The sequence below is a fragment of the Formica exsecta genome, unplaced genomic scaffold, assembly GCF_003651465.1.
Source record: "Formica exsecta isolate Colony F162 unplaced genomic scaffold, ASM365146v1 scaffold778, whole genome shotgun sequence".
Classification (NCBI taxonomy): domain Eukaryota; kingdom Metazoa; phylum Arthropoda; class Insecta; order Hymenoptera; family Formicidae; genus Formica; species Formica exsecta.
Genome location: NW_021853546.1, coordinates 40,683 through 60,494, shown reverse-complemented (window position 1 = coordinate 60,494; position 19,812 = coordinate 40,683). Strand labels below are relative to the sequence as shown.

At 40.1% G+C, this 19,812-nt stretch overlaps 3 protein-coding genes across 3 annotated transcripts; 2 read left to right on the top strand and 1 right to left on the bottom strand.

Annotated features, from left to right (window-relative positions):
* Positions 1–24: 24 nt before the first annotated feature.
* LOC115243982 (putative nuclease HARBI1) lies at positions 25–1,608 on the top strand. Its single transcript, XM_029821319.1, has 4 exons — positions 25–320; positions 355–447; positions 529–801; positions 901–1,608. Exons 1-4 carry the CDS (start codon positions 153–155, stop codon positions 1,405–1,407), a joined length of 1,041 nt encoding a protein of 346 aa, XP_029677179.1. The 5' UTR covers positions 25–152; the 3' UTR covers positions 1,408–1,608.
* A 487-nt stretch (positions 1,609–2,095) lies between these two features.
* On the bottom strand, positions 2,096–4,079 carry LOC115243985 (myb/SANT-like DNA-binding domain-containing protein 3). The gene is made up of 4 exons (XM_029821322.1): positions 3,193–4,079; positions 2,858–3,027; positions 2,768–2,792; positions 2,096–2,691 (listed from the first exon to the last, which is right to left on the bottom strand). Exons 1-4 carry the CDS (start codon positions 3,411–3,413, stop codon positions 2,604–2,606), a joined length of 504 nt encoding a protein of 167 aa, XP_029677182.1. The 5' UTR covers positions 3,414–4,079; the 3' UTR covers positions 2,096–2,603.
* A 12,647-nt stretch (positions 4,080–16,726) lies between these two features.
* On the top strand, positions 16,727–18,309 carry LOC115243987. Its single transcript, XM_029821323.1, has 2 exons — positions 16,727–17,797; positions 17,869–18,309. The coding sequence occupies exon 1, from the start codon at positions 16,775–16,777 to the stop codon at positions 17,435–17,437; it is 663 nt and encodes a 220-aa protein (XP_029677183.1). The 5' UTR covers positions 16,727–16,774; the 3' UTR covers positions 17,438–17,797; positions 17,869–18,309.
* Positions 18,310–19,812: the final 1,503 nt, after the last annotated feature.

Genomic DNA, 19,812 nt, shown 5'->3' with positions numbered 1-19,812 from the left:
GAGGAGTGGATGCGACCTTTTTAGCAGACGATACGCAGAATATAACCAAATATAACCTCCAAAAGTTAGTTTCGTTACATTTCAATCTGTGTTTTTGTGGTTATTTGTTGTCGCGCTCTCAAACTGAAAGTGTATAAAGGAAAAAAGGGATAATGGATAATGAATTTTTGAATGATTCTGACGATGGATTTGAAGACGAAAATCCAGAAAATCGGATTCTGTGGCGGATTCCGAAAAGATACATTCGCGATTGGGAAAATCCCGTGGAATTTTTTGAAGATATTCCTTTTCGGAAAAGATACAGATTCAGCAAAGGAGCTGTGATTGAGATCTTATTACTCTTTGGTAAATGTTCGCTTAAGGCGATTGAATAATCGTGGACTGCCGGTTTCTTCGTTGATGCAGCTTTTAATAACACTGCGTTTTTATGCAACGAGCAGCTTTCAGGTTTGTAAATTTAATTCTAACACTGTGGTAAATAAAAAGATAATTCATTTTCATTTCATTTGTATGTTGTTTTAATTGCAGATTGTTAATGGAGACTTGCGAGGATACAGCCAAGCATCAGTATCGAGAATTGTTGCACGAGTTTCCAGAATTTTAGCATCACATTTGAGCGTATATATTAATTTTTCCACTGAACAAAAACGTCGGGTTAATAAAAATAAATTTTATGAGGTGGCCAACTTTCCATCTGTAATAGGATGTATCGATTGCATCCATATACGCATTGCGAATCCTGGAGGGAATAATGGAGAGATATTCCGGAATCGAAAAGGATGGTTTTCTCTTAATGTACAGGTATATTTTTTCAACTGTTTTATTTTGCATGTCAAATTTCATATATTAAATAATTTTTAATAATAAATTAATAATTTTTATAATTTATTGTTTTTATAGGCTGTAGCTGGACCCCAACGAGAAATTCTTGATATAGTTGTCAGACATCCAGGTTCAACTCATGATGCCGTAATATTTGATCGAAGCGGTCTGCGCTGTCGTTTCGAGCTGGGACATTTGGATGGAATTTTACTTGGTGATAGTGGGTATGCTTGTCGCAGTTACCTACTGACGCCTGTTTTAAGACCTGAGGCAGATGCAGAAGTTCGGTACAATACTGCACACAAGAAAACACGAGTTATCGTTGAACAATTGTTCGGAGTTTGGAAACGTCGATTTCCATGCCTGCATTACGGTTTAAGAACGAAATTGAGCACATCAGTGGCAATTGTTTGTGCCACTGCCGTTTTGCACAATGTGTGCATTCAACATAATCTAGGCGAAGTGGTCGAAGACCACTTGAATCACGAGTTGAATGAAAATGTATTTCAAGATATTGTAAATAGAGAACAAAATGGCATAGGACTTGCGCATAGAAATGCTTTTATTTTAAGGCATTTTTCATAATCATGAAACAGTGCTGCGAATCAATTATATTTATATTATATTATATTCGTTTATATTTACAATGAGTTGTGCGCATGTTTTAATAATGTGAATCAAGATAAAATATCTAATTAAAATATATACATATGTATGTATAATATATATTATAGTATGGACCATAAACTTTTACATTTGTACATATAGATTAAAAACTAATTTTAATTTAAAAAGTGTTTTATTTATTAAACAAAACTAAAATAAAATGTTCCTCATTTAAAGTGATTTCAAAATTGAAACAAGATTTTATCATTTATAGTAAACATAGTTTCTATTATACGTAAATATATATAAATAACATTTTACGTTATACTCACTAATAAGAATAATAACTAAATATTTAGAAACATAACTTTTATCTGTATCTATAGGATAGTTTTAAAAGATTAAGAAAGTAACAGCTTTATATTTTAAAAACTATATATTTTGATATTTTAACATATGCATTATTATATTATTAATATTTTATCATATATATTATTTTATCACATATATTATTACGTTACTAATATATAATATAATACTATGCAATTTGTCTTAGCACCTCTTCCTCCTTTAAAAGTTTTAACAAAACAATCTTCTCCTCCGCTTCAGCAATCTTCATTTTTTTAGCATGAAGCTCCCGCTGCTGCTCAATTGCTTCTCGAATTTTTATCCTTTTCATCACGGATGTTCTGAAAATCAATTACTTTACTATTAGTATTATTTTTTTTATATTTGTTTTATTACAGCAATGTTATTAAAATGACAAAGAATTCTAATTCATATTAAGTAATATTAATAATTAATATTAACCTAATTCATAAGCTTTTTGATTATCTGTATGTTTTTCATATTTGAAGTGGTTCTTTTTTCTAATGGTATGCTACGATGAGGAATGCTCTGATCACATATATAAGCTTCATCATTGATATCTTCCTCTTCTTTCTCATCTTTATTTTCAATGATGAATTTTCTCCTTGTAAATGTACGATCTATCTTTACAGCAATGTTATTAAAATGACAATATTATTAAAATGACAATGAATTCTAACTCATATTAAATAATATTAATAATTAATATTAACCTAATTCATAAGCTTTTACATTACCTGTATGTTTTTTATATTTGAAGTGCTGGTTCTTTTTCCTAATGGTATGCTACTACAATGAGGAATGCTCTAATCATATATATAAACTTCATCATTGATATCTTCCTCTTCCTTCTCATCTTTATCGTCAATAATGAATTTTCTTTTTGTAGATGATGTATTGTATATGGTGCTTACACTCCTCTTCCTTCTCATCTTTATCGTCAATAATGAATTTTCTTTTTGTAGATGATGTACGATGATCCATTTTTACGTTATCTAAAAAGTCAAAAATCGTTGTCATAATATAAAAGAAAAATAAGAATTATATATATGGTGCTTACATTCTTTTTCAAATACTGCAGTGCTGTCAAAAGCACAATCAATTTCCACATCTAAGTTTTCATTTGTTGCATCCATGAACTCCATCACTGGGTCATTTGGCTGTACTGCAGCAGGACCTCCACCTGTCATAAGCCGCTCGTGTCGAATCGTCGTGGTTAATTTTCGTTTCCTAAAATGATTAATTAATAAAATAATAAAAATATATTTAATAAAAACCGAATATAGAAATATGCATATGTAGGGAGGAGTATGTACACTAAAAAAAAAAATATATAATAAACTGATTAATTATCAATTATCATTACTATTTACCACCGAGATTATTATTACTTACTTTTGCTTCATATTGTCCCAGCATTTCTTCAGTTGCTTAGTGGAGCGAGGCATACAACCTTCGCTATCATACTTTTTTGTAATTCTTTCCCATGCATCCGCCTTATCTTTTAGATCTGTTGCACCGGTTTTCTTATTTTCGATAACTTTTTCTTTCCAGATCAGCTGCGCCAAGAGCATTCGCTCTTGCTCCGTATAATGAACATTTTTATCTTTATCCATTACTCCACAATACTTGATTAAGATTTAATTTATCAAAAATATTCAACAATGCTTCACGATTAACGATACGAAAAAGTTTTCATATGTATTATATGAAATTAGTTGCAGGCAGCATAAAACGGTGCTGCCTCCAGTCGGTCACTAAAAATCCCTAAAATATTCCTTTCTTCTGAAAGGGAGACTCGAGGTACATCTATGAAACAATGTAGCCTTGCAGATTCAAGGAATCCTTCATGGAGGCTTCCTCCGTCCTTAAAATAAGGAAGGACTATGAATACGGGTATTAGCCTCTATATCTTCTTGATGTTCATCGAGAGATTGGGCGCAGTTCAGATCCCGTAACGCCGCAATAATAATACTCAGGTCATCTGGGTAGGGAGTTCCCTAGAATTCTTCAGATATACCATCCTTTTTGTATCTAACATGATCCGAGGCCTCTCCAGATAGTGCCAAGTCCCGAAGAGCTACTAGTCTGGAATGCAGCTCACGAATTTGAACCTCCTGAACATTCACCTTATTTAATATATATTTCCTGGCATAATCTAATTTGCTAATCATATGGTGGAGCTCATTCATATGGTCCAAGACCATATCCACCGGATGGTGAATTTTGTCTTTGAGTGGTACAAGAATATCGTTTAATAAATTCAGCAGAATCTCCAGTAACTTCTTATAATCCAGCGTAAGACCATATCCAATTTTCTTGAATATACTGTGATCTTCTTTAGGTGGCTCTTCTCCTGATGACGACATGGGGGTCCAAAAACCAAAGACCTCCTCACGCCGAGCCCTGGGAGATCCGAACTTCCCTGCGCTGGTAAGTTTTCAAACTCTATTTCTTCCTCATTCATATTTGTTATTTAGTTAATTATCGCACAATTTAACCTATTATTAACAATCCTCTTATTTCGTGACTTTGATTCATTTAGATAATAGCATGTTATAGTTTGATTTGTAATTTTAATTTTAAGCTACACAGTTCCTAGGTCCGCATTAGGAGACGATTATTTATCCATAGTTCCGCCGTCTCGTAGGTCAAGATAGATACTTGTATATCACAAAACTCCCTTACAGTAGTAAGTTGCATCATAGTACGGAAAAACGGTCATAGTCGCGTCTAGCTATTCAACTGATACAATAAGATTATCAAATCTAGGTCTAGTATTTTAGATGAGCCAATCATAATTAGACTTCCAAATTTAGGGTCAATAATAGCCAATCGCAACCAACCACACGATACAATTAATTATTCGCAAATTTCATTAGTGTGTAAGTTTAACACAGATGGTAATAGCTGACATACCTCAGAATCTGAATAAGTCTAGACATTGCTGCAGAGTGTTCTTTTCCAACAACCTGCACCGTCCAGAGAAAGTTCTCAGATCTAGGACTTTTGCGAACCAACCGTAAATAAAATACATAATACAATTCACTATTTGCAAATTTCGTTAATGCATAAGTTTAAGCGCAGATGACCATTGCTGGCATACTTTAGAGTCTAAATAAGTATAAATATTGCTGCAGAGTGTTATATTTCAACAATCTGCACTATCCAGAGAAAGTTCCCAGATCTTATGCGAGCCAATCGCAGGCAATACATATGTTGCAGTTGACTATTCGCAAGTTTCACTACTGCACAAATTATTTAGCATGGCTGACGAATACTAACGTACCTTAAAACACAGCTAATGCAGTAAGATATTACTTTTCAGCAATTTATATGATCTAGAGAATTCTCAGATCTGGAGCTTTATGTGAGCCAATCGCAAACAAGATATACGTTGCAGTTGACTATTCGCAAATTTCGTCAGCGCAAACTGTTTAACATAAATAACAGAAAACTGTCTTACCTTAAGGTCCAGCCAGTTCATGCAAAGGCATCGTAATAACCTTATTTAGTTCGTGTTAGAATAGCGCTCTCAACTAGTATATCGAAACGACATCGGCATCAAACGTCGGAACATTCAACACTATCCAGCAGTGGGTGTTCTCAATACGCAGAAACGCGAAATTCACTAGGCCATTCATTACATGCGATAACGCATCAGATCTCACCCATGGCAGTATTCTCAAAAATTATTACTAGACCATTAAAATTGCCAAACGGTAGCCAACAAACAATCAGTCGTCGGTATCCCTAGCGAAACTGATTTTAGCTTTTTATGCTCTTAAGAACGCTCCTCGGCACAATTGAAAGGCCATTCCAACACATTTCCTGGTTCCAGGGAAAAACCCCAGATTTAGTTAATTCACTAGATTTTCCGAAAATTGTTAATTAATTGCGGGCGGATTCCCGCTCCGCGTCTATCTACTTATAATTCATGCAAAAAGCGTCGTAATAGCCTTATTTAGTTCGTGTTAGAATGGCACTCTCAATTAGTACCGGTAATTTCGGTTAATCAAGAGACGATGAGTCGTCTATACAATCGTTCAGCCGTCCTAATTCTCTTAGCGGGGCTAAATTTAGCCGCTTGTGCTCCCTAGAGCATCTTCCAACAGGCCATTCACGCATGTTTGGCTGTGTTCCGATTCTTCATCCGATGGGTGATAGTCAGGTGAGCGGGTGATGGGCGGAGTTTAACGAAAAGTGTCTGAGAGGATAATGGAATCAGAACGCACTCCGTAGAAATCTGAAGTCTCCAAACGGCGTTGGCATCTTGGTAATGCGTGATCGCCCTATCTAGTTAGAAATTAATCAATGGTTGAGTTATGAAAGGAAAGCGGGCCGTTGGCATCTTGGTAATGCGTGATCGCCCTATCTAGTTAGAAATTAATCAATGGTTGAGTGAAGAAAGGAAAGCGGGCAAAGAAAGAAAATTATTGTGCGTTGTAGCTATAAACGTTTTCACACTATCACTATTCGACTTCGCAATTTTATTAACAATCAAAGCGTCAATATTAGTATTAACAACGTATAAATTTCTTCTTTTTTTTTCTTTTGGCATAAGCCTGTAAATCTTTGTAAATACCTGTAAAAACCTGTTGCCCAAATGCAGTTTAAAGCATGATGTAATAATATATATTGGCCGTGTTCTGATATTCGCTGCCAGTACCGAAAATCTATAGTGTATGTCATATACACTATAAATTTTCAATACTGACAGTAAATATCGAAACACGGCTATTATTACATCATGGTTTATAACATACATAAAGCCGGTATTAGACATGAGATTATACACAATTTTCAATGCATCTGATGTCCGATTCTGACTTACAATATTACTAGATTTTTCAATATTGCCCGCACTTATTGCCACTCATCTTCATTCACAAACCACCCGGCTCCGTGAGCCGAGTGGTTTTTACGCTCTCCCGGGTGAATAGAGTGACAATTTGAACGTCTCACTTGAGAGTCCGGCGAGAGCACTTGGGAGGAGTCTGAACGCTGTCTGGGTGCACCCGGGTGGGGAATCGGAACACAGGTTTCATGGTTCTAGGGAAAATACTCTAGATCCAGAGAAATGACCCACGCCTTGGTTCACCTATAATTACTGTTTTATTTACGAAATATGCCCTACTGCTAGTATTCAGAGTACAATTCATGTCGTAAAGGCTCCGGATTGTATTGCTATAGATATAATGTTTTATTTGTATATTGGAATGCATCAACGCCGAAACATCGAAACATAAAAAAAACCGTCCGACAGTAGGTGTTCTCAGTATACAAAATTATCTAAGCAGTTCCATTACGTGCGATTAAATATCGAAATCCATCCAAAATATATATATATATATATATATATATATATATATATGATATATATATAATATTCCCAAAATCACTAAACCATCAAGACCACAGAACAGTGGCCAGCGAGCGATCAGTCATCTTGAGACTGATTTTAGCCTCCTATGCTCTTAAGGACACCCCGGGTAAAATGCAAGACAATTCTGACACTTTCCTGGCTCTAGGGAAAAACCCCAGATCCAGTGGAATTTACCAGATATCCCGAATCGCTGTCCAACCGTGGGCGGCTATCCGCTTCGTGTCTATCTTCCTTTCACGGTAGATCATTCAAACTGCAGATATCTCTACTTATATCAGATGTGTCACCGCTTTCTTTAGCTACCAGCAATGACAACGACACTCCAAAAGGAAGGCAGCATAAATACAGACAGCGATGACGTCACAAGTTCCATGCAAACACCTCAATATCCATTGCTCAAAATATGCCAAGTCCAAACCCCGGAGTTTTCCGTCCGTTCTCAGAACACCACGAAGGCTCAGGTCGTCAACCAAAGATCGGAGCACATTGCTCCGGTCGCTACTTGTCAGCAGTGACGTCACAGATTACATGCTTTCTTCCAAATTAAGTCCGTAGGTATTGTCCGTTACTGCGTTACTAAATTAATAAATCATTGTAACAGCGTTACACTCAAGCAATATTCATCATTTAAAGTCAATCCAGTCACATTAGTCACGTTATTCACACGTTCACCGTTACATGAATTCCACGTCACAGGGAGAGTTGCAAAGGCTCGTATGGCCGCCATTACGTGCCACATATTCTCCGAATAATCTTTTATTAACAGTTCATCGAGAAACACCAGCACTTCAATAATTAATGTCTCAAACAAGTCCAGATCACTCCCCGAGTATTTTAAACACTAAATAGGCACCGGGAAACGTCTTTAGACACAATGAACGATGCAACAACATAGAGCACGTTAAGCCACGTCTTTCTGCGGCAACAGCCTAGCCAACTCTTCGGATAACTTAAACCTTGAGGCCGGAAAATAAACCCTCATCCTCGAAGACGGGCCAGGAAGCAGGGTCACCGATCCTGACGATATCTAAAGGAAAAGTGACAAATATTCGTCCGGAGTTCCGAGATTCGGACTCGGACAGCGATTGGCAGCCGGTTCGAAGAAGAAAAGTGACGAGAAGATCAGCGAAGAAATAGAGACTTTCGTAAAACTGTAAATAAGACTGATTAGTTTTAAGTAGTTTTAAGTTCTATTAATTTTCTACAAACATTTTAGAAAACAGTTTTATTTTTATGCAGCACAACAAATTGTGATGTAAAACAGTACTAAAGTATAGTGAAAAGTTGCTACACTCGAAGTGCGGTACTTCTGCACCTTTTTTTTATTTAGCATGTAGTATAGTAAAATGTAAATATTATATTTATTAGACACATAGTATAGATTTAAGCATAGTTTTAAGGAAAAAACGATCCGAGCGATTTTTTCGGTTTTTACACCCGATGTGTAGCACGTAGCTACACATAGAGTATAGCTATACGCGAAATATAGCACAGCGTGCGCGCGCATCAAGGAGGCGTTCTCCGGAAGAGAGGGAAGCCGGAGAGCGGGAGTAAGAAGAATGGGAAGAGGTATAAAAGGCCGTGCAGGGCACGATACGGGGCCTTTTTTCCCGGTTAGGAAGCGCTAAGAAAAAACGTCTTCACGGGTTTTTTGTTTGTGTTTAAAGAAGATAGTCGCGAATACAACAAATCTCGTGCGTTGAGAGATTCGCGTCGTTGCTAATAAAGAAGGCAGTTTTATTTCATAACCGTAATATTGTACGGGAACTTTGATATACGCGATATTATATTTTGAAATATATTTTATACATTTATATATTCAAAATAAGAGTGAAAGATATTAACTCACCTTGAAATCGCGAAATCCTTTCCTGTGTCCAAGTGTCGATCCAGCGGCGTGCAACGGGTAGTCCTGACATCCTGGGACGTTGATCCGACGAATCCAGTGGCGACCTGAAACAGAAAAACAGAAGGGATTAGTTAAGAAGCAGATAAGTTGTCCAATAAAGTATCGTTGCACAAATAACGTCGTTCCGACGTATTCTTGAGGCGTCGAGGCAATTCCATACAACGGGAAGTCCAAACATCCTTGGGCGTTGATCCGGTGAATCCAGCGGCGACCTGAAACATAAAAAGAGAAAGGAATTAAGGATAATTCCTCACCAGCCATGCGGATAAGCAGTGGCGTTCAAACCAGCGTGATCCTGACGCTGCGCAACCTGTCCGACGGCAGACCTGACGGGACGTCGTCCAAAGGCATCCCTTGTTCGTTGGAGGTAAAACGAACTGGCGACCGTTTAAATAAGGTAGGGAAACCTGCATTTATCGTAATTTTCTCCATCTCGTGTGTTTAGTCCGGTCACAGTGATATAGTCGCGAATCCGGAAAATATACCGGTGTCTACACGAACTTGCAAGTAGGAATACGAAGTCCGATTGAAACTACTTGTCCGTGAGAGCGATAACAGGTAATCTGTTTTAGAGAACAAACTCTAAGTAAAATAATAAATCGAAAAGAAATTGGCGACCGTGACCGGACGTTGCTGATTTAAACGTTGCGAGTCGAGTATTCGTGAAACGCGGATAGTTGCGTGTTGTATCGCGTAGTGATCCGAAAACGACGTTTCCGAACGACGCAGTTACGCGGTAACGGAGATAGCCGGTAGTGCCGTTTTTATAAAAAATAAATATTCGCGAACGCGATGTCGGACAAACGCGAGAACGATTCGGCGACGGGTAGCGCGAGCGAGCCCGAAATTAAAAAGCCGAGAATAATTAGATCTCCGGTGAAACCCAGAGATAAAACAAATACACGTTCGCAAGTAAAAATCAACGCGGAAGAAGAGTTAGCGAGGCGCGACGCGGAATGCGAAATTCTCAGAATTCAAAATGAGAAATTCCGTAAACGTCTGGAAGACTTGGAAAGGGAGCGCGAAAGCGATCTTGAAGCCGAAAATAAAGTAGGCGATGAAGATAAAAAATCTCTGCGCGAAATATGCGAGAGAGTGAAAGCATTAGAGGCGCGTAGTCCGGTAATTCCGAGCGACGGCAGGCTGCATGATAGCGAGAAATGTCGTGTAACATTGTCCGATACCAGGGAAAACGCCGGGAAACAAAATCCAGAATCTCTTAAAGAGAGATATGAGAAGCTTAGGGAGTTAGAAGCGCGCGATACGGCAACTCTTAGCCACGACAGACTTCATGATAGCGAGAAATGTCATGAAGGTTTGTCCGACGCTAGGGAAAATTCCGTGCGTGCTCGAGTTAAAGTAGGAGAGAATTTAGTCTCAAATGCGAGATTGCCAAAGGGTGGTTGGCTTAAAAATCCATTCGAGGAGATAAAATATTCGGGGAGGAACGATCCGCAAAACTCGATCAAATTTATTAAAAAATTTGAAAGAATTGCCACGTACGAGGAAGTAGGTTACGTAGAGCAATTATACTATTTCGGTAGTTGCCTGAGAGGCACGGCATCGAACTGGTTCGATATTAGAGAACCGGAAGATATTGACGAAGCGATATACGCTTTTAAAGAGTATTTTTGGGGCGAGGAACAACAGGCGCGATTCCGCGAAGAAATATACGCGGAATTTTACAGACGCGACAGTAGCATGACGATGAGCGAGTACGCGTTAAATTTGGCGAAACAAGCAAAGTACTTAGAACCACCTATGTCCGAGCATGAGATTATTAGGTGCGTGAAAAGGCATTTTGGCTCAAATATAGCGCGTGAAATTCGGCCGACGACCGTTAAAAATGTCGAAGAATTCATTACGTTGCTCGACGAAATAGAGTACGAACAAAAACGTGAGAATAAAACGTATACTTTAAACAATAACGCGAAAAGACAAAATTTGAGCGTTAAAAGTATTACGCAGCGAGAAACCGTTGGAAGAACGTCGAATGCGCAGTCGAGATACCGATACGGATCGGATTACATTCGCGGTGACGCGAGTTCGAGCGCGAGATACCCGACAAAGGCGCGCGACGTAGACGGATCGGATTACAATCGCGATAACGCGAGACGAGCGTCGAAGTTGTACGACGCGAGAGATGACGCAAGAGCCGACAAGTTTGAACCGATGAAGCAATACCGGGATTATAAAAGATATTACAACGCGGAAAGGAATAATAATACCGCGATATCTCAACAATTGCCGAACAATGACGAGCAAATAAATAAAAAAGAGATTAACGCGCGCAACATAAATACGCAAAAACGCGAATTTAGCAAAGCGGCTAAAGAGACGGATAATTACGCGTATACGAGAAATATAGCGTTGATTAGGAACGAGGAGGAAAAAGATAGCGAACCGGTAGTCGAGGCAGACATACCGACACCGTGTACGGAGACTACGACTATTAACAATAACGTGGTTAAAGAAGAAATACCACTAGCGAGAGACGACAATAAAATCGCGATAATAAGAACGAAAGAGATATTACGCGACGTCGACGAGGTAACGGAGGAGGACCAAAAAACTGTGCGCAAGCAGGGTTCCCCGTACGTTACGATTTTAATTAATAAATTACAAATTAAAGCTCTCGTAGATACGGGATCGCAGATTTCGTTGATTACAAAAGACGTTTACGACAAACTGACGAACGGAAAGACTTCGATGCGAATAATTCCGATAAAACAATTCTCACTCGTAGGAGCTTTTTCGGACCGCGCGCAATTAATCGCGAACCGAATTCAAACAAGTTTCCTGATTAATGGGAGGGAATTTTCGCACGAGTTTTACATCGTGAAGAATCTATCGTACGAGATGATACTCGGCACGGATTTTTTGTCGGAACGTAACGCTGCGATAAACTGCGGTAGGAAATTTATAATAGATTTTCCGGAATGTAGTTCGGGTAGTAAAAAGATTACTCTTAACGCGATTTCAATTCAAGACGCGGAGAGACAGTTGGGAAAAATACTAACAAAGCATGGCGAGCTTTTCAAAAACGAAATAGGATGCGTGAAGCATTACGCGCATAAGATAACGGTGAATACGGAAAAACCGTTTAAAGCTAAAACGTATCCCGTGCCAGAAATACACCGAATTAAAGTCAAAGAGCATTTGCAAACACTCGAAAGGGACGGAATAATAGAACGCGCTAATACGCAATACGTCAATCCGATAGTGGTCGTGATTAAAAAGACGGGACAAATTAGATTGTGTCTAGACGCGCGAGAAATAAATAAACGAATGACCAATGACCACGATCAACCTCCAACGATCGACGAAGTGTTCCGTCGGATAGGAGACAAGAAATACTACTCGACGTTGGACGTGGCCATGGCGTTCTGGCAAATTCCGCTAAAAGAAGAAAGCAGAGAGTTTACGGGTTTTAAGTTCGATAACCACACAAACATACGTGTTTCGTAGACTACCTTTCGGGTTAAAAACTGCGGGAGCATCGTTCACACGAGCGATGCAGAAAGTGATCGGGGACGAGTGTGATCCATTTACGATCGTTTACTTAGACGATATTCTAATTGCGTCGAATAGCTTAGAAGAACATCTATTCCATATAAGCTATGTTCTCGGTAAATTAAGAAAGGTCGGTTTCCGATTGAATAAAGAAAAGTGCGAATTTTTGAAAACCGAAATTCGTTTTTTGGGTCATACATTCGACCAGATTAAAGCGGATATGAACGATGACACGAAACTCGCGATTCAGAATTTCGAAAGGCCGAGGAACAAGAAAGCGATACAAGCTTTTCTCGGGCTCGTGAATTGGGATCGTCGATTTATAAAGGGTTTAGCGAGAATGACGAAACCTTTGGAAGGTTTGTTGAAAAAGAATGTAAAATTCGCATGGAACGACGAATTGCAAGATTCGTTTGAGGAAATAAAGAGAGCATTCAACGAAGCGCAATGCTTATTTATTATCAGACCGGCACTAAAGTTCGGTTTATACGTAGACGCGTCGAAATATGGTTTGGGGGCGCGTTTATATCAATACGACGAAAACGAACCCGAAATAAATTACACGGTAGCTTACGCGAGCCGTAGCCTGAAAGATGCGGAATTAAATTACACCGTGATGGAAATCGAATGTCTAGCGATAGTCTGGGCATTACGCAAGTGGCACACCACGCTTTTAGGACGTCAAATTAAAATTCATACCGATCATAAAGCGTTAAAATTCATAACGGCCTGCGCGGATGATAGCGCGAGGATCGCCAGATGGATGGCATTCCTAAATAAGTTTGAATTAGAGATTTGCCATGTGCCAGGGGCACAAAATAAAATTGCAGACACGTTGTCGCGTAACAACGATAAAAACGGGTACGCGAAGAAGGAAGGTAAAATTAAACATATCGCGGCAATTAAACAGCCGAAAGATGAAATAGAAACCGCATCGTGGGTGGACATGCTCGGAAAAGCGCAGCGCGACGACGAAATTCTACGAGAAATAATCGCGGAAGCGTCGAGCGAATTCTTATCGAGAGAGGGACTTATTCGCGTAGAAACACCGAAAGGAGAGAGAATCGTCGTACCAGAGGCTGTTAAATGGCAACTCGTGAATAGGGTACACGATTATCTACTGCATTTCGGAACGGATAAAGTCACCGAGTTTATGGAAAGATTTTTCGCGGTTCAAAATCTAGAACGCGTAGTAAGGGACGTTGTAGCGTCCTGTAGCGTGTGCCAAGCGACAAAATATTTCACAAGACCGACGCGCGGAACGGAATACTACGTATTGCCGGAAAAACCCGGAGAAGTAATTTCGATCGACTTGTTCGGGTCTTTGCCACAGACACCGCGCGGAAATAAATATATTTGTGTAACAATGGACCAATTTTCTAAATTAACGAAATTGTATCCGTTAAAAAATCAAAAGTTAGAGTCGATAATCGACACATTGCAAACGGAACATTTTGGTAGAGTCGGTATTCCGAGAGAGATACTGTCCGATAACGGGGGACAGTTTATTACCGCGAGATGGCAGGAATTTGCAACGAATATGGGTTTTTCTATTAGGAAGACGTCGCCGTACAACCCTCAGTCCAACCCAGTGGAAAGGGTGATGAGAGAGCTGGGACGCATCATACGGGTCTATGCACACGACCGTCAAACTGGATGGGACCGAATCGTGAAACGAGCTGAAAAAACCATCAACTCGACGTCTCACCGGATTCAGCCCGAACGAGCTTCATCCGGAACAGAACGAACGGCTGTTCGTTGATCCGAGACTGGAACCATTCGTCGAGGAAGGACGAAACGAAGCCGAAATATTAGTCGAAAAAATAAAAACTGCAACGACGATGTTGCAGAGGAGAAAAATTCAAACTGATAAGCATGGTGAAGCAAAGAGGTACCAAGCGGGCGACAAAGTGTGGATTAAACTCCATCGTCGAAGTGACGCAAATCGCAGATTAACGCAAAAGATTCATCTAGTGTATGACGGACCATACAAGATACACAGCGAGGTACGCAGAAACGCTTATGTGGTAGAAGACTTGCGAGGAAACGCTTTGGGAACGTTCAACTCTAGACAGTTGAAACCACACAGAGAGACAACTCTAAACAATCGAGTCGAGGTAAACATGTTAAAAACCTCGAAAAATATTAAAAAGATTGAGATCGGAGAGATCCAAGATTTTATAACTGACATGCAAAAAGGGTCGGAAAATGGAAAGAAACGAGAAAGTGAAGTAATACTTACCGGTGATAATCCAACGCTGGAGAGTCCTGAGGATCCAGAGCCAAGCAAAGCCGGAAATGAAGGAAACCTGAAAAGAAAAAGAAAAAGATCATTAATCAGCGAAAAAGGGAGAAGACACATCTCAAGGTTGATTAATCTGATTTCTAGGGAGAAATCCATACCATCCTTCGCAGGAATAGCTGAAGGTCAGGAAGTGAAAATTCACTTCGACTACAGAGGCGAGTTCAATGTAATTTCAAGTACGTTGGTTGAAAGCATTGATACCAACGTACATAAATTAAACCGCCTCACGGAATCGAAAAATATTCCAGCCTACCTAAAAAGAGAAAAGAAGGTGAGCTTTAAAGCTGTTAAAGTGAATATAGTTATTTTCCAAATAACAGCCAACGTGGAAGCAATGATCTTGGACATGGATAAACCCTGCATACTATTGGGCAAATTCACGTGCCGAGAGTTAGACAGCAGAATCAAGGAAAGGGAGAAGCGAATGGAATCTCCATTAACCAGATGGAGCGAGCATCTATCGATGGAGTCCAGGAAGCGGAAGCTGCGAGAGAAAGAGGCTAAAGCACAACCCACAACCCTAAAAAAGAGGCGACACGAAGAAAGTGTTAGTGCGGTAGTGAATGTCGAGCCCCATATTCAAATAATCGAGCATTTTAAAAACAAAAGTGATAAAGATTCAGAAGTGCGCGAAACGATAACCGTGAAAGATACTAATAGTGCGAACGATATTGCGGAAAACGTTGCGAGAAACGTAGCGATAAAGAAAAAAGAAATTGTAACAAGCGATAGGCAAAGTGCGCGAAAGAGTGCGAAAGATGCCGAGAATGCGAGTGCGATATGCGAGAAAACAAAAGACTTTAATCCAAAAGACAGCAGCACGCCATTAAAACCGAATGGGGATGACATTCGACAAACGGACACTAATAAAAACAATAAGTGCGAAACAATGAAAAACGTGCGAGCGAACTTAGAAAATAAGAAGGATTATATGCGATACTTAAGTTTAAAAACTGTAAATAAAGAAAACCAATTAGAAGATAAGAATACTCGTGCGGAGGAAAATGCTAATTCCTCGAGCAAAACAAACGTAATAAAATCCCGAGAAAAAACTAGAAATAACGAGTTAGCAAATGATAAACGTAAAAATATAAAGGAACGTTTAGAATCGAAAGAAACGAATAATATAAAACCAAATGATTCTTCAAGGGATACAATAATCATACATTCGACAAATAATGAAAGAATAAACGAAAATTTTGACAATTTAGAATCAAACTCAAACATTTTAGAAAATTTGTTTAAGAATTTAAAAGGTTGGATAAATAAAATAAATGATTCGACTAGAGTAAATTTAGATGAGAGTTTTGGGAATTTATTATACAATTTGAACAAATCATATGAGAGTTTCAAACAATTAGCCACTGAAGAATTATCTGACAAATGGAAAGATAACAGCGGAAAACAGGCATTAGAAAGCGAAAAAGACATTACGAATAAAGAAAATCCCGAAAAATCTCGAAACTGTAACGGAAATAGCTTTAAAATTAAGACGCGATCTGAATTGAGCGAAAATAATAATGTAAAATTTACTAAATTAAGCCATTTATGTAACAAAAACAAATTTTGTGATAGAATTAAGGATATATGTAAGAAAAGAAAAAATTATAAGAATAGCGACAAGAAACTTAACAGATTAAATAACAAATATGTCGAAATTAAAGAAAATAAGTTAGATATAAGAAAATTACTAACGACTCAGGAAGATTTAGGAACAGCCAATCAGCTGGCTGGACAAGTTACTAGAGAGCGCGCGGACATAAGGAGTGACCCTAAGACCACGATCCAAGATGGCCGACACAGTCGAGTGATCGAACTTGCAGAGACAGAACGTAATAAAGCGAATTGGATAGTACGAGAAGAGATGGAGACGGAAAACGAAAAAAAGCAGAGAATCGAAGCGGAGGACAAGTTGGTATACGACTATTTAACGGATATCACTCTCGAAGCGGTACAAAAAGAACGAAGCGACAGGTTAGCCATGCTCACGAGGTTATGCGAGAGGCAGGCAAAGGAGACGAGGCCAACGAGAAAGGAAGCCGAAGAGCTTCTCAGAAAAGAAAAGCAACGAACAGCAGACATAACTCAAGCCATCCTAGTCAAGTTGCAAAGCGAGAAAATGAATCGTACATTTTATGACAAAATCATTCTACCCGATGAAGCGGGTAATCCCGAGTATGAGGTTACCTCGATAATATCGGTTAAAAAGATAAAGGAGGAAATAACGACGTCAAAGATAATTAAAATCAACTTCACGATCGATGGAAACGAGATAACGAGATCAGTGAGGTACGGCGAGAAAAAGGACAGCGACACGTCAGACAACGAATCGGGGGAACACTCGATACACCCCGCGCAAGACGAAGACAAGGAGAACCAAGATGTCAACGTCCCAATAGAAGGTGACAAACCAAAAGTTATCGAAGATATCCAAATCAAACCTCCGGATAAAGAATCTTCCGAAATAGAAAACCAGGACATACAGGTGGTAAAAGTACTAAAAGCGATTAACCTACGCCACGCGTAGAGAGTTAGGCGTTTGAGTAGTAGTAGTATGGAGAGTTTATATGCAATTGTTTAACGTTAATAAGGCATTAAAAGTGTTCGTTTCGAAGTCGAAGCAGTGATAATTTTTTTATATATCCCGGACCCGAGTAGGAGCCCTGTTAGATTGTTTCAGGTACTTCCGGGCTTGGTATCCATTAAGGGATTAATAATCTACCACGAGGTGATTGTGCCGGCAGAGGTAATCATTACCAAGGAGTCAAGGATATTCCTGATTACCCAGATTGAGTAGCACCCGTTCGGAATTCTAATACCTTGCTGCTAGAAGAGGTAAAAGCAGCTGGCGACCGTTTCAAGGACCTATTATTGCAACACAGGTTACGTAAGTTTTTACCAGGCGTGTCCGATTACAACCTAACCTAACCTTTTTTTTAAATGGAGAAATCTTCATAGATACCCCCGGCTCCCTCCAGAGCCGGAGGTTATGCCGGATTCTTACCGGCTAAAACCCCATGGTGATCATTCTAAGCGGTTGGATGGGCGCCCGGGCAAAATGTTTGTCACATCTCCTCACCGGTCGTCCACCCCCGCTTTGCCCGAAACTTAATTCCGGCCCTATCCCGGAGGGTGGGAGGTCTGAAGAACCCCCCAAAACCATCCCAAGTGGGGTCTGAAGGACCCCTCAAAAAATACCTAGGGGGCTAGACGGGATCACGTCCGCCTTTCCCCCTCCAGCTCGGGGAGTCCGCGTGCAATGGCCTCCATGGACCCCCGTCCACTTCAGCCTGCGGACCCCCGGCGGTTAAAACCCCCGGTGGTCTAAACCGCCACCTTCCCGGCAGGGAGTGGCAGGAGCAAATGGAAAACCACTCGCCCCCACCATCCCCGCTCACACTTGCCCGGGCTGGTGTATCCCCCAGTTCCCACCTTGTCAGGCGGGCCCGGCTCTTGCGCCCCCGACATGGTGGGTGGTGCCTTCTTCACACGCCGCCGAGGCGGCGGAGGTGTGCACCCATCTTCCCCCAGGATATGCCCGGCCGGTTCCCCCGGTAAACCTTGAAGCCAGGGGAAAAACCCACCAGCCCAGCAGCCCCGAAACCCAGCGAGACCAGCAAATCCGCCGAGAAGACACCGGGAGAAAATAAGATCCCGAGGTTCCGTTTCGTCTTCAAGGACAAAGGGGACGGAAAATCTAAAACTCGTGTTTTAGAAATGATTGACAGCTCAGACGAATCCGAGCATGACGCCGGAGGAGCTGAAATCAAGAAAAGTTAGTTGTAAGTACACACACTGTATAAAAAACACACTTAGAATAAGCTACACTGAACTACACTTTTTGTACAATACACACAACTACACTTTTACACTTTTATGTACTAATTTTATTTTGTTAGCTGCACTTTGCGAGCAGCACTTCGGCCCTTTATGCCGAACTTATCATTTTGCGGCGAGATTTGCCTAGTCGATTATTTAATTAATATTGATAATTATTTTATGTTTTGCGTTGACCGTTGAAATAGAATAAAGCGGTTAAATATATTTTTATGTATTATTTTAATTTTAAACGCGCCAGAGTATAAATACGGCGAAAAGCGGCGTGCGCATGCGTCGAGCCGCCGAGCGGCGCGCAGGAGTGGGACGACCGAGTAGTGGGAGAGCCCGATGGTGGGGAAAAGGTATAAGAGGCGGTGCGGAGCGCCAGTCCAGGCCTTTTTCCGGTAGTTCCAGTTAAGACATAAATCCCGAAAATCGACACTCAGTTAAAATACTGTTTTATTTCAATTATTTAACCACGCGCAAACCAATCTCCGGGAATGTGGAGACGCGCAATTAGAGACCTGAAATTGTAAAACAAATTAACCTTTTTAAATATATTTTATATTTTTATCATAAAAGTAAATTCAGTGTCAATTTATTGAAATACCTTGAGTCTGTGTGATTATATCCTGCATCGAGCCTGAGATTATCCAGAGTAGTCCTTAACCACGAGGCGTTAATTCTTGGAAGTCCAGCGGCGATCTGAAACATGAGAAGAAAATTAGAAATATCTAATTTGGATCCTGCGTCGAGCCTGTGCTTCAAACGGGTAGTCCATTAACCTGTGGGCGTCGATCCTTGAAGTTTCCAGTGGCGACCTGTAACAAAAGGAAGAAATTAGCAGCGGTAGGGGAAATCTGCGAAGTACTTACCTATGCTGATCCAGAGATTTGTAGCGGGTGATCCCGTAGAATCCAGTGACGGCCTGTCTCAGAAGGAAGTCCTTTCCTGCGTCGAGCCTGAGTTTCGAAGAATCCAGAGGCGACCTGAAACAGAAGGAAGATATTAGCGGCAAATTTAGAGATTCGTCCAACCGCTAGGCAACGTGACGACATCAAACGGCGCGACGCGCACAAACCA